Source organism: Macrobrachium rosenbergii, chromosome 5 (assembly GCF_040412425.1).
Source record: "Macrobrachium rosenbergii isolate ZJJX-2024 chromosome 5, ASM4041242v1, whole genome shotgun sequence".
NCBI classification, from domain to species: domain Eukaryota; kingdom Metazoa; phylum Arthropoda; class Malacostraca; order Decapoda; family Palaemonidae; genus Macrobrachium; species Macrobrachium rosenbergii.
This window is the reverse complement of record NC_089745.1, coordinates 25,582,340-25,597,917: the sequence shown is the minus strand read 5'-3', so window position 1 is coordinate 25,597,917 and position 15,578 is coordinate 25,582,340. Positions and strand designations below refer to the sequence as shown.

The following is a 15,578-nucleotide window of genomic DNA, read 5'->3' as shown; positions in this document are numbered from 1 at the left end:
TAGCTACCCTGCACCCACGTCAGTCCAGCTTGTATACTGAATGGCACTCTGACTCTCCATTACTAAAGAAGGAAGTAAAAAGGGAGGGAGGAAAACCAGTCACTCCTAACCTGTCTCCTGCCAAACAGATACAGTACCTAGATGAGGCGCTACTTGTTCCAAAGGGAGCTGGGTTTGCTAATCGACCCATAGAGCAGCCACCACTAGTCCATGGAAAAGTGTGTCCAAGGTTAGTGAGCAACATTCCAGGTAAAACATGTTCACCTCATGAGGACCTTCCCTACCAAGAGGGGAAAGTAACCACAAGAGGTAGTGGGACAGGAATGGAGGAGGGGGAGTGGATGGAAGCAGGATTTTATAAGGTCACTGTGGCATATTTCCCCCCAGATGAGACTGGCATAGAAACCTTATCCTTCCTCCCCCTCCTATCACACTTTTCCCACTGACAGGAGACCAGCCAGAGCACTCCTTGCAGGGTGAAAAACAGGTGCATATCTTCCCCAGCAGAACAAATGGAACCTGTGAGGGACAATGGCTATGGAGAAGATTAAATGGCCAGACACCAACACCCCACACAACAGTGTTAATCATGTTTTTTCTCCACAACACAAAGAAAAAAAAATACAATACACAGGTGAAAAAAAAGAGCCATAAAAATATTTAAGTACTGAAAGGCAAAACAGGTAAGAGAGCGACTGCACTGAGACATCCACTCTTCACAGCGGCCAAAGAAAAATGGCTTGTTGATAGTCAGCAAGTGATGGGCATACCAACACTCACACCCCACAACTACCAATCAATGGCCTCGTTACGAAGTTCAATGGCTGCTCCCAGCTTGCCCTAGAAGATACTCCTATATAAAGGGCTATGGTTTGTATTTCAACATGATTATAATTCAGAAAACCTTTTGTAATACTGTATCATCTCCAATGCATAGCCCTAAGAAATTATAAACGAGACTTTTCCAATTTTGCTTCACGTACCCAAGTCAACTGATATAATCTGTCATGATATACGTTACAGTAGGCTATACTGTACTCAGAAATTTTTATAATGAACAAAAAGATGACTGGCGGTCCTGGCCAGTGACTCTGAATAAAGTAAAATGAACAGTTTTGTGTTTTTAACATGATATCATCTTTGGGGATGATTTTGTGTTAGGCTGAGATGGAACCTACGGGGAACGCAGGTGTTCTAATGGTCCCGAGTAAGTTACTCTGGCACAACGTTGGGTCAGTGTGTTCTTGTTTGATAAGCAGCATACCAAGTGTAAGTGTGAGAAGAAACAGACCGTAAATTATTTTATACTGTTGCATTTCATTCTTATTCTCAGAAAAGGCAGTAAGCCTAGGCTATGTAGAAAATCTACTTCTGCGAGATGACGAAGCAAGTCTCAATCACGCAGATAGTAGGCTACTAGCACGTTTCGCTACATAGGCTATCTGATATAGGAGCTATAACAATAAACAGGCGATTGTTGCACTTCTGTCCCATTTTCTTCTCCAAACAAGAAGACGAGGAGCCTCCGTCGGTCTCCAAACGTCAAATCTCCATGGGTGCTATTACCTTGTCCAACCATTCATGAACTTGACACTAGGCTAGACTACCTACAGTTAAGGTCAATTACGCTAAGCTACAATACTAAGCCTAGGTGGGCTACGCCAGCTTAGATTCATCTTGAATACCTAGTTTGATTTCTTTGTCATTTATTCGAAATTACGCTAACATGTAGGATAGCCTGCTTTACCGTACAACAGTTCCCAAATGCCCGGCACATACGGGGGCAAAATATAAACCAAAACAAATAAATACACCATGCTGTGAGCCTTTACTTTCATAAACGGAACTACAAAGATATTTTCATTGAAAGACCGAAACTGAATGGTAATAAATAAATATATAAACCGTCATACCCTCCCAATCCAGGTCCAACGTCGCCATCTTGCTAATATTTGCCTTCTGCTGTTGAAACGGGAAAACATCTTTTTAAATACAGTTGTAACGAGGACGTAATTGTCACTTGCTTTATCACAAAAGGTAAAAAAATTGCAAAAATTTTTATACGTCATATTTATCTTCTTATTTTCTCAAATTACTTCACGTACGTGATCTTACTACAAATATTATACAAATCTTGTAAAAATGTTTACCCCTGAGAATCATATGAGCTAGTTTCCATGGCAACGTTTGTAAATACTCTTGACAGTGAGCAGCGATGACAGATAAAATAACATCGTTGATTAAATATGATACTCCAGTTTTGGTTACCACCAAAAAGAAGGAAGAGACTGATAAGGTAATTTCCAAGAACAAATACCGATGGTACTTGAATAAAATAATTATTTTTACTAAAACAGTTAACGTTTATCTTCCTCTACCTTGAGACCGCAGCTAGATTATCAGTACCGTCAAAGAAACTATCATTCGTATATACTAATAATAAGTAAGGACAATATGCTGAATTAGACTGTTACAATAAAGTAACTATTCTTAAATACAGGTACCCCGGTTGTCTATGAGAGATGGTATTCCGACTGATGCATCAGGTAAGATTTTTCAGTAGCTTTTAATAAAAAAAAAAAAAAAAACATAAAATGAAAATTACAAGTAACAGTTTATGGACATTAAAGCCTGAAATACACCTTAATGATACTTTCATGTCTGAATGAATGAACTGAGAAAATCGTGAATATTCATACACATGCCTACATTGTCTGTCTGTTTATCTGTTTTGCTGTTTACCATTCTTACTTATCTGTCCTTAGATCAACGCATCAGTGTCTTTTAAAGTTTAACGCATTATGCATAAAAAGAATTCATGAATAAGCTGTCACATTTGAAAATAAAAAAGAATCATCTTAATCAATTGTTCACCACTATTGTAAAAATGGTGTTTACAGAGCTTTGCCAAATAAGATGGCAGCAAAATCCTCAATTAATTTTTATTTTTAGGTTGTAATGTCACACACATATTTACAAATTGGAATCTAAGAATGTATTCAATAAATATAATGAGCTAATTTGAAAAGATATATTTATTTTGTTAGCCACTTGTAACATGGTCTCTGGTTCTTTAAGTGGAAATTGTTTTTCTATAGAAAAATATCTCCTCATCTTATTGATATTCTTTACAACTAAAGACTGAGCTTCATAATAATATTATTGGACCAGGTGTGTCCTGGTTAAAATTTTATGTGTATATATTTTGTTTATAAATTAAGCAAGTCATATGTTAAAGAGCTAGAACTTTTTCATACTATTTCTGTCTTGATATCCAGCTTGGTCTTTCTTGTCAGAACTAGTATATGTTTACATTGCATATTACTGTAAAAGTGCCTCTTAAGACCGAAAGTTAAGAAAATCTTAACCACGTTCATGTAAGAGATAAATTCTTTTTCAAGACGCGAGCAGCACCAGTGCACCAGGATTAAGTGGCGCCCTTCCGCCTGGTGGACCACTCGGCACTGCATCTTCCAGCAGAATTGTTCTGCCGCCTCTACACGAACTGCGCAAAATGGAAACCCAAGAAATACTAAACCTCATCTTACCGCCTAAGGAATGGGAGGAACAAGGTCTTTATACATTTTTTTTTTTTTTGGGGGGACAGCTTCTAATAGATGAAGTTTACTAGACAAAAAAATATTTTCATTAAATTTTCTTCAACAGAAATATCTATGTGACGTCTTTTAAAACTTAATTTAAGTTTTTTTTTTTTTATTCATAGGAATTATCGTGATAATTTTAGGTGAAATAGAATTTTAAGTGCAATCAGATTAACGGTCTCCTTAAAGTACAGTCTATGCACGAGTAAACCGCTTTTAAGTTAGAAGCCTTTAAACTATGTTTTAAAGATATGAATTAAAAATTTTCGCGCCTTTCAAAAATGTGGATTTTTAAAAGCACTTCAACCATCAACGTAGGTCAGCTGTGGGTGCAGTCTGTTTCAACAACGCCAGCTACCTCAGTGGATGTTCAGCAGCTCCAAGAGCATCTCGACCTTCGTTTGCAGGAGCAGATGGCTTTTGAAACGGGCATTTGTCCTGTGCGACGGGAGCTCTACACGCAATGCTTCGGTAATTATTAAGTTAGGGAACATTACACATATTAGGCCATTTCATTAATATGAAGGTATCCTTCGTTTGCATTCAGATTAGACAACTTAAAACTTACAGAAAATGTGACGACACCTGCTAAAAGCAAAATATCTGCATTAAGAATTTTACACACACACACACACACACACACACACACACACACACACACACACACACACATATATATATATATATATATATATATATATATATATATATATATATATATATATATATATATATATATATATATATATATATATATATATATATATATGTGTGTGTGTGTGTGTGTGTAAACAGTTATCTGATTAAAGCAATTTCATCTTAGTTCTAAGTCAAATGTTACTAAGCATAAACAGATAAATTACTATATAACCTCCGTTACATTAACTTTTAAAGGTTAAAAACAAAGGTAGCAACAACAGCATATCTCTGATTGCTTTCTCTCCATTTCTTTACAGACGAAATCATTCGTCAAGTGACCATCAACTGTGCTGAGCGAGGACTTTTGCTGTATCGGGTGAGAGATGATGTGAGAGAAACACTGGATGCATACCAGAGGTTATATACGTCAGCCTGTGCGTATGGGGTTAGGAAAGCTCTCATGGTAAGTGAAGTATTTTCAAGTTACAAAGAAAACTATGGGGTCTGTATTCCATTTTCAAGTGAGACCTTGAGTAACTTACAAGAGATATTGTAGTTTTCATGTTTAGGGGAAAATGTTTAAGTTTTGGCTGTCCATGAAAAAGGAAACATTCTATAATCCCCTTTACTCAGGCAACCCGATCTAGTTCCTCAAAATCTGTTCAAGAAGCTATTCGGTGTATGGTTTTCATACTTTCGAGAACAATTTTAGTTTTTTTCAGATTCCTGATCTTTAATTTTTTTCTCTTGAAGGCAGAAGAGTACAAAGTAAAAGTAGGTGCCCGATGCGACGGGCTACGGACTCAAGTTAAAGAATTAGAAGAGAGAGCAGCAAATCTTCGCCAGGAAATCGACCAACTACAAACAGAAGCTCAAGAGGCAAGACAAGCAGAGGCTGATAAGCATGAAGAAACTAAAACAATTCATCAAGCTAGAATAGAAGTGCTTAAGGTACGTCCCTAAGTCTGATCGTATAACTTCCTGCAAGGTGATATAATTAGTGAGATGCGAATTTCAGTTTTGTGGCAGAAGTAAAAAACTGTAGCTGCGTGTGACCATAGATTTTCGATAGGGTCCCTCGTGAAATGCTTTCTTACCTTGTCCATTTATTAGAGATCGCGCATCCTCTCTTAACCTGTAATGGTTGGGCCATGAGCCCCTCAGTTTGAGACAGTCTCAGAAAAAAAAAAAAAAAAAAAAAACTCATTAACTTCCTGTATTCCTCTCTCCCTATCAACTACAAAGATTAAAAAACTGCTTGGGGAGCGCGCAGGTCCCACAGTTCTCTTCTTACGTATCTCAGTTCATTCAAAAAGTCACAAAAATGGTACAGACGAGAGAGACAATTAAATTTAAACCTCATATCACAGTTTCAACATCAAAAATGGCAATAAACTACAAAAATAAAAGGTATAAACACAACAAGGCACTGGGGGTCGGCCTAAAGGCATGCGGGAAGGGGGAGAAGTGTGCATCACCAAATAAAAGGGGAAACTCAACATTTGTTTTACAACACAAATAGTCTACAGTTTTCAAGGATTACACTCTCTCTACAATTTTCATATAAGAAAATATTTAACAATTATTCAGTATGTGTTTCTTAAAACACCTCTTAAAGTTCTCAGTTGACAGGTGTGTATTTCATACTTTCCTGCTTTATTATAGATTATTTTCTGTGGTTCCGAGAGAAAAAAAACTCCTCCCCTTAATGTTTCCAGTTATGGTTTGTCTTCAGCACAACATAATCTAATGCAAAAACCTTCGTGTGTCTTTTTTTCACTGGCAGTTTAAGCACTGATATTCTGTAAGGTCAGGATAAACAGAAATCACAGCACTAATTTCTACTTTTCTGCGCATTACTTTTACAGAAGAAACTGGAAGGGATTATCAAGCAAGCGACTCAACCAAAGAAGTAGTTTGAATGTTATTGTGGTGAATAAAACTTTTATAATAATATTAATAAATAAATTTTATACATCTGTTTTTTTACTGATATCCTTTATTTAGTTTTACTGTTCGTAAATGAGAGGAAAATAGCATGAGTAAAAACTCAATTGAAGTTCCATCCCTCTTTATTGTTACGGCAAAGCCTGCAAAGCAGACACAGCAATATCAGCATTTCCTAACATAGAACAAGCTACCCGATCCCATTTATCGGTTACATTTCCTGTTCTTGTCATCAGCGTGATCTGAAACATGATTAAAACATGCCCTTGCTAATGAACTGGAGTAACTTAGTTATCAAGTTCACTGTTACCTTAAACAACGTATGCAACAGACGTAAATACACAACATCTTTATGAAAACTGAAATTTCCCATACGACAGCATACGATTGTGAAATTGACCATAGACTCCTAAGTCGTTAGCTGATGATGGTTGGTAAGCAGTGTATGTTACCTCATCAGCGGCGTAAGGTAATATGTTAGTAGTGTTTTAAGGCAAAAGAACAATTCTAGCTCCGCAATGGTTGCAAAATAATCAACAAAGAAATCTTAGAGAATAGCGAAAGTAAAGCTTCGTGCTGGTCAACCTGACGTTTCAAGAGGTATGACGCATCCCAAGCACGTGAAGGAACTGTGGACTGTACGCTTATGTTGTTACTTGGTTAAAAACCGTTAAAAGCATTACGTAATAACAACACCAGGCTCTCTTTGTGGTTTATAAATTATTATGAGGAGATATCTCTCAACCCAATTCAGTACTAATTAATAAGGATAACACACTAATACTATTAATGAATAGTACCACATTTAAGTACTTCTACTTACTGAGCAGTCGCCAATGAACTATACAGGGCCTCTGAACAACATCTCATTATATTAGTACTAGGTTTTAACATTAGGGTAAGCACAATACGAGCTATGCCAGTACATACATACACACACACACACACACACACATATATATATATATATATATATATATATATATATATATATATATATATATATATATATATATATATATATATATATATATATATATTGAGGAGCTGGGGTTTGGTAACATGTATTCGCTACCGGGGTCCAAGCGATGTCAGGCAGGGCAGCCGATCGATACCGCCAAATCAAAGTCCTTCAAAGAAGGCATCGTGCTTACCCCATATAATAATGGGAAAAATGCACGTTAAAGGAAAGAAAGATATATTGAAGCTCCAGAAGAAATTGGTCAACGCAGTGGAGCCGGTACACCGTGTGAGGCAAATAAGAAACCAGCCAAGTTTGCCACAACAACTGGGGGCGGGGGAGGGAAGTCAGGATGGATTAAGAAATTAAATTATAAAATACCCAGAATGAAGAATATGGTAAAGAAAATGGCACTTTCCTGTTAATCCACCAAGGAACATTTGCTTTCGTATCAGCCTGTCCTACACACTTTCGAAAAAACGGGAAAGTGAACAAAAAAGAGAAAAAATGCCTGTTTGTACCCTCAAGCAAGGGAACTCGAACCCAAAACCATGGAAGGCCATGGTACAATGGCTAGGGCACAGCCCGAGATTTGATAACAAGATTTGCATTCAGAGAAATCTTCTCTTAAAAGGGTCCCTTCCACTCACTGGTTTGATTTCGGAGTGTCCTTCTCCCAGAAGCGGTGCTTCCAGAGGTTAAAGAGTCTCTTCTACTCTACGTCGTGTAGGCCGGGAAGTCGCACCCAGAAGAATGTTGCTAAGGAAAAATCACATTAACCCTCGAAACAATATATATATATATATATATATATATATATATATATATATATATATATATATATATATATATATATATATATATATTTAAAAGGCAATGCCACGAAGGAAAGATACCCTCATGGCATTGTCATTATTTATATATTCATCACATTCCATATTTTCGTGATTCAGTTACAGTACACACACACACACACACACACACACACACACACACACACACACACATATATATATATATATATATATATATATATATATATATATATATATATATATATATATATATATATATATATATTACTATCAAAGGGCATCAGGAAAAGGCATACCTATATCATATCACACTTTATTATTGCCGACAGCATTTAGCAATGTCACAGTGCGTCATCAAGGCTAAAGTGAGCTAAAAAGAAGTGTTTTTTAGCTCAGTTTAGCCTTGATGATGTAATGTGACATTGCTAAATAATAAACTGTGACATGATATACGTATGCCTTTTCCTAGATGCCCCATTGATTGCAACTAAGATGCCTACAGCTATATGATCTTTTTACACATACACACACACGCACACACACATATATATATATATATATATATATATATATATATATATATATATATATATATATATATATATATATATATATATGTGTGTGTATATACATATGTGTGTGTGTGTGTGTGTGTGTGTGTGTGTATGAATGAGTGAGCATGAATACGAGCGTTTATATGAGGTAAATTGTTATTGCTTTATTAATTCCATTTTGTATGCATAAATATGAGACTCTTAACGATTTTATTCAGTGGATTATAAAGCAGATTTAATGAAAGACACCAATAATTAAGTCATTTTAGGTCTGGTCAGTATTTTTGGAGTCTAGATTCAGGGTCCATTTTGAGAAACCTGTGCAAGAGACCAATTCTTTTCCTCTGGAACCTTATTTCGCCTGAACTGAAGACTTCAGCACTTTTCTCGAGACATATTTTGGAAATTTTCCTTCTCTCCCTTTTCTTATTACAGTTTCTGTTAGAATCATCTATAGATAAAATGATATGCTTTGAAGAAGTAGAAGGAAAGGTACAATGTTCCAGTACTGAAAAACGTTTGTGCGCAATTGTTGGCTATGATTCTTTTTGGATCGGTGTTGTTGTTTATAAAGGAAGTTCCAAACTTTGGACATGATATTGTTAAAAGTTTTTTTGGAGGACTAACTAGCCTTCTACATGGAAAAGCCAATACGATTAAGTCTGCTCTCAGGAACTGGAACGACCAGATTGAAACTGATGACACCATTCGGGAGGAAGAATTTCATATCCAAAAGAACGAGGATTTAGAGAAGGAGTTAAGGAAAGAGTGGTCCTGTGTTGAAGAGCTCCGAAAAGCTCTTGTTGATGCTAAGGAAATGATAAGGAAAACTGAAAGCAAAATTAAGGACCTTTCCTCGAATAACGAGTGCCTAAAAAAGAAAAGTGGAGAATGGGGGGATGCCATGATTAAGAAAGAAAAGGATGTCGAACAACTGAAGAACTTCCTCGCTCGCCAAAAGACAGGAATTGAAAAGAACAAAGAAAAAAATACTCGAACTGGAAGATGAAAAAAAATGTGAATGAGGTCTACATCACTTATCTCGAGGAAATGGTGAAGGCCCATGAATCGGAGAGAAAGATGAGGAAAGAGCTGGAAGGACGTTCGCGAGCCTCACAACAAGAAGTTCATGTTCCTTGAGCAAGAAATGGCGCTCTTGACAACGGTCTTGGAAAAGAGGCCCAGAGGGATAATTTAGGTGTTCAGTCGAAGGTCCAGAAGCCGGACGATCGAACTCAATCGCTCCAACGGGACTTGGCAGAGAATGAACCGCAAATTGTTTCGTCGAAAGAAAAACTCAACGACGAAAGATGGAAAATTGGGTTCGTTCGAGAAGAGGCCCAAAAGATGAAGAACCGCTCTGCTGAATTGGAAAGTGGAAGGGAAACGTGGAGGAAGTCCAGATGAAGAAGAAACAAACCAGGAGGAACAACCCCCCAAGTTAAGCAGGACTCTGGAGGATTCTGGCTGGCCTCCTTTTGACTTTCTAGCCAGCCCCTTCGAATGGGCCCAGAAGACCGCAACGCCCCGGAACACGACGCAACAGCATCAACAAACGGCCAATCAAAATTCAGCCCACTAGTCCACCCAGTTCTTGGGCCCTCTCCAGGCCCGCTTCCCCGGCCTGACAGGATACCTGCCTTCCTTCAAGGAAGCAGCCTCTGGGTCGGACCCTTCCCTTCAAGGTTGCCTTCGAGAGACTGGCGAGCCTTGAGAGCTTTTGGGCCTCATCCTTGAAGTTTTTGGGCCCTCTCCAGGCAAGCCCCCAAAGCCTGGCAAGATACCTTCCTTCCTCCGAGAGGCAGACTGGTGAGCCTCTGGGGGCTTTTTTCTTCCCTTCAAGGCTGCCTTCAGTCAGAGAGACCTCTGGGTTTTTCCCTTCAAGGCTGCCCGTGAGCCTTGGGGGCTTTTTCAGCCTCATCCTTAAGTTCTTGGGCCCTCTCCAGGCCCGCTTCCCCAGCCTGGCAGGATACCTGGTTCCTCCGAGGAAACAGCCTGGGTTGGACCCTTCCTTCAGCCTCCTTCAAAAGACTAGCAAGCCTCGGACTTTTGAGCCTTTCCCTTCAAGGCTGCCCTCTGGGCAAGAGACTGGCAGGATACCTGCCTCCTCTGAGCAGCTTGGGGGACTTTTTGCCCGTAAAAGACTCATCCTTGAAGTTCTTGGGCCCTCTCCAGGCCCGCTTCCCCAGCCTGGCAGGATACCTGCCTTCCTCCGAGGAAGCAGCCTCTGGGTCGGACCCTTCCTTCAAGGCTTCCCTCAAAAGACTTGGCAAGCCTTGGGGCTTTTCCTCCGAGCCCATCATGAGACTGTTTTTTGGCCCTTGAGGGGTTGGGCCCTCTCAGGCCTGCTTCCCAGCCTGGCAGGATACCTGCCTTCCTCCAAGGAAGCAGCCTCTGGGTCGGACCCTTCCCTTCAAGGCTGCCCCTCAAGAGACTGGCAAGCCTTGGGGCTTTTGGGCCCATCCTTGAAGTTCTTGGGCCTCTCCAGGCCCACTTCCCAGCATGGCAGGATACCTGCCTTCCTCCGAGGAAGCAGCCTCTGGATCGGACCCTTCCCTTCAAGGCTGCCCTCAAAAGACTGGCAAGCCTTGGGGCTTTTGGGCCTCATCCTTGAAGTTCTTGGGCCCTCTCCAGGCCCGCTTCCCCAGCATGGCAGGATACCTGCCTTCCTTCGAGGAAGCAGCCTCTGGGTCGGACCCTTCCCTTCAAGGCTGCCCGCAAGAGACTGGCAAGCCTTGGGGCTTTTTGGGCCTCGTCCTTGAAGTTCTTGGGCCCTCTCCAGGCCCGCTTCCCCAGCATGGCAGGATACCTGCCTTCCTCCGAGGAAGCAGCCTCTGGGTCGGACCCTTCCCTTCAAAGCTTCCCTCAAAAGACTGGCAAGCCTTAGGGGTTTTTGGGGCCCATCCTTGAGGGGTTTGGGCCCTCTCCAGGCCTGCTTCCTCAGCCTGGCAGGATACCTGCCTTCCTCCGAGGAAGCAGCCTCTGGGTCGGACCCTTCCCTTTCACCATACTCTTTGCTTTCTCTTACCCAGCTTTTCAAATATGACACTTGCTCTCTCTGAAGGCTTCCAGATGATTTGAAGCATCTCAGAGATTGTTCCTGGAGACTTTGGAGTTTGGCGCATGCGTGAATGGTATTTCTCTAGTTCTTCCAGGAGTTGGAGACTGAAGGATTCCAAAATGTCTTCAAGGAAAATCTCGAAGGTTTTAGATCATTTTAACATTGCTTTAACCATTACTTACAGTTCTTTTTCTGAGACATAAGCACTTTCTTTACTTTAACAAGTCGTCGTCCATAATCTTATGGGATTCCCGCTTACTGATATATATCAATATCTCCTGACGACGAGAGAAGACTTCTGGGTATTCTTGAAGACGTCTTCACGACTCCAGTATCCTTTGAAGCAGTCTTCAGCTCCTGGAGCATTCTTGGAGAATCCAATGGGCATTTCCAAAGGCTTCAGTACCTGGAGATCGTCTTGAAGCCTTCGAAAGCCCCAGAAGCCTCCGGAATTCATCTCCAGGAACGTAAGCTTATTCATCTCCAAAAACGTTGGCTTCCCCCAAAGAAATCTTTGAAGCCTTTCGTCTTCGATTTCTTCTCCATAAAACTGTTCTTTAGTATTGTGCAAGAAATCCAAAGTCTACAGAGCCTGGAGATTGTCATGAAGCCTTCGGAAGCCCCAGAAGCCTCCGGAATTCCCAGAAAACTTGGGAATTCCCAATTCCCTATTGTCACCCCAGGGATGACAAGAATGATTCGGACACGATCCACTTTGACATAAAGGGTATTTACCTGGAGCTGCGATCTCTATACCAGTACCACGTAGTTCGGTGGTCTTCCACCAGGGCGACGCTGCAAAGCTTTGCAGCCATCTTAAAAGGTCTGGTAATCCGCAAATTGAACATGGGCTTAGTGCAGGGCGTCATTTCAGATTTTTGTTGGGGGAAGGGGGGGGGCAAAGATGGTTTGGCGAGCGAAGCGAGCCTAATCAGCTGTTTTTTTTATTTTGAGCTATTTTATATGATTTTTGAAGCCACATGAGCAAGGTATTTCAGCAAAAATTATATATACCCACTGCTGTTTATTTATCTCATCATCACTGGTAGCTAGTAGACAGACAAGGATCAAGAAACGTAATATTTCCGAAAACTTCATACATTTATGATTGCACATTTAAAAAGAAAACATGACTTTTTTTTTTTACATTTTAATGAAAATATACTTTATAAACCAAATTATAGTGCCATCGGCTGGCAATGCTGGGCATTAATGAAAATTATGAAACAACTGCATCATTAGTGTAATGGGATTTATATTATGATTATGAAATAAAAAGAAATAATGTTGATAATTTGAGTACCATAATGAAAATAAAATAATATAAAAGCAATAATGTTGATAATTTGAGTACCAAAATCAAAATAGAATAATATAAGATTTTTGAATCACATTCCTATATAGAATTACACCAACGGGTACCGATGGTGTCTCATGCGAGCAAAATCATTCACTAACTCTTCAAAATCAAATAATCTAACCATATGTTTTTCTGTGGCCATCAGCAGCAAGTAAGATAGCCGGTCATCTCCAGTTGTTGTTGGCAGGTAGTTCTTTACATGTTTTAGCGCAGAAAACAGATAGATATAACTTAATGTGATGACACATTTGAATTTCGGTAGGAATAATGGAAAACCAGCTGCTGTTACTTCTCGGGGTTTTGTGGGGATGAGGGGGGGCCCAAGTTGAGGTTTGGGGGCTATTTGAGTCTGGAGGGGCAGTTGCCCCCAAGCCTCCCTAAATGACGCCCCTGGCTTAGTGGGATTGTGAATTTTTTTTATCGTTAATGTTTAATGAGTAAGTGTTTAGCGAATGTTTAGAGTTTAGTGAATGTCTAGTTTAGAGTTTAGTGAATGTTTTGTGAATGTTAGTAAATGTTTAGTGAGTGTTTAGGGTTTAGTGAATGTTTATTGTGTAAGTATTCAGTGAATGTTTAGTAAGTGTTTAGGGTTTAGTGAATTTTTAGTTTTGGGCTTAGTGAATGTTTTGTGAATGTTAGTGAATGTTTGGTGAGTGTTTAGGGTTTAGTGAATGCTTTGTGAATGTTACTGAATGTTTATTGTGTAAGTATTCACTGAATGTTTAGTGAGTGTTGAGGGTTTTGTGAATGTTTAGTTTAGGGTTTAATGAATGTTTTGTGAATGCTAGTGAATGTTTAGTTAGTGTTTAGGGTTTAGTGAATGTTAGCGAATGTTGATTGTGTAAGTACTCTGTTAATGTTTAGTGAGTGTTTAGGGTTTAGTGAATGTTGTGTGAATGTTAGTGTTTAGTGAATGTTTAGTGTGTAAGCATTCAGTGCTTGTTTAGTGAGTGTTAAGGGTTTAGTGAATGTTTAGTGTGTGTTTAGTGACCGCTTACAGTTTAGTGAATGTTTAGTGAATGTTAGTGTTCAGTGAATCTTTAGTGTGGGTAAGTATTTCAGTGAATGTTTAATGTGTAAGTATTCAGTGACTTTTTAGTAAGTGTTTAAGGTTCAGTGAATGTTTTGTGAATATTAGTGTTTAGTTAGTGTTTAGTAAGTATTCAGTGAATGTTTAGTGAGTATCTTGTGAAAATTAGTGTTTAGTGAATGTTTAATGAGTGATTAGTGAATGTTCACTGACTGTTTAGTGTTTATTGAGTGTTTAGGGATTTAATGAGGATTTAGGATTTTGTGAGTATTTATTGTTTAATGAGTGTTTAGGGTTTTGTGAGTGTTTAGTGTATAGTGAGTGCTTAGTGAATGTTTAGTGTATAATGAGTACTTAGTGAATTCTTAGTGAGTGTTAAGTGTTTAATGAATGCTTAGTGAGTGTTTAGTGAATGTTTACTGAGTGTTTGGGGTACAGTGAGCATTTAGTGAGTATTTAGTGTTTTATGAGTGTTTAGTGAGTGTTTGGTGTATAGTGAGTGCCTAGTGAGTGTTGAGTATTCAGTGAGTGTTTAGTGTTATTGAGTGTGAGTGTACTGTATAGTGTGAGTGATTGTTGAGTGTGAGTGTATAGTAAGTGTGAGTGTTTAGTGAGTGTAAGTGTATTGTGAATGTTAGTGTTTAGTGATTGTACATTCTGTTTAATTAGTGTTTATCCACTGTATGCAAAGAAGTCCTGTAATTCACAGGAACCATTTATGCTAAACACTGCTAATTAGATCCAAGAGCAGATGGTTAGGCCTTGACCACAATGGTTAGAGTGCTTAGGCCAACCTGTTTCTGTAAGGTAATTTTCCTCTGTGAAATTGTGTCAGGTAATATAATAATAATAATAATAAAGTATAGTATTATGAGCTAGACCCAGACCTTTCAATATGGACACACGGGGTCACACGCTCGGCAGGGAGGTCGCCACTCCAGTGATTGACGCTTTATGGTACGAACGCTCGCATATTGTACACACACCCAAACAAAAATACTACTGAGGACGGTTGCACAGACATAGCCTCCAATCTGAGCGAATAGTAAATCTGTACTGTACAACGGCACCTAAACCTGTACTGTACAACGGCACCTAAACCTGTTCTATACAACGGCACCTAAACCTGTACTATACAACGGCACCTAAACCTGTGCTGTACAACGGCACCTAAACATGTGCTGTACAACGGCACCTAAACCTGTACTGTACAACAATTCCAATGCCAAAGAAGGAATGGGACGAGCAAGGGAGCCGTTTCAAAGACATATCCCCGTTGCTAATAACTACTACTACTACTGTCACTACTAAGGCTGGTTCCCGATATCCGCCTCCCAGTTAGAATTTAAGTTAACTTATTGTGTCTTATATTTGCCGTTTACTGACACCATAAATGGATGTATTCAAGTTATTTGAATGGAACAACTCCATGAAAGCCATAAACAAGCTGGAAACTTTACTTCAGTGTAGTCAGTGGTAAGGCAAAACATCCTGTTGTTTGCATTACACGACTGAATTAGGCTATGACATATGTCACATCAATTAGGTTCATTCCAGGGAACGTTATATATATATATATATATATATATATATATATATATATAAAATA

At 39.2% G+C, this 15,578-nt stretch overlaps 3 protein-coding genes across 3 annotated transcripts in view; 2 read left to right on the top strand and 1 right to left on the bottom strand.

Moving 5' to 3' along the window:
• LOC136838610 (ER membrane protein complex subunit 2-like) overlaps positions 1-1,999 on the bottom strand; it is a 52,962-nt gene extending 50,963 nt beyond the window's left edge. Inside the window, exon 1 of the mRNA XM_067103861.1 lies at positions 1,914-1,999. Within this exon, the coding sequence (XP_066959962.1) occupies positions 1,914-1,941 (28 nt within the window). The 5' untranslated portion in view covers positions 1,942-1,999. The remainder of the gene's footprint in view (positions 1-1,913) is intronic.
• A 147-nt stretch (positions 2,000-2,146) lies between these two features.
• Positions 2,147-6,165, top strand: LOC136838611 (33 kDa inner dynein arm light chain, axonemal-like). The gene is made up of 6 exons (XM_067103862.1): positions 2,147-2,296; positions 2,501-2,546; positions 3,402-3,572; positions 3,921-4,073; positions 4,559-4,704; positions 4,995-6,165. Exons 1-6 carry the CDS (start codon positions 2,216-2,218, stop codon positions 5,202-5,204), a joined length of 807 nt encoding a protein of 268 aa, XP_066959963.1. The 5' UTR covers positions 2,147-2,215; the 3' UTR covers positions 5,205-6,165.
• An 8,820-nt stretch (positions 6,166-14,985) lies between these two features.
• The window catches only part of LOC136838616 (BRCA1-associated RING domain protein 1-like), a 30,252-nt gene continuing 29,659 nt past the window's right edge, over positions 14,986-15,578 (top strand). The window contains exon 1 of the mRNA XM_067103886.1: positions 14,986-15,445. Within this exon, the coding sequence (XP_066959987.1) occupies positions 15,363-15,445 (83 nt within the window). The 5' untranslated portion in view covers positions 14,986-15,362. The remainder of the gene's footprint in view (positions 15,446-15,578) is intronic.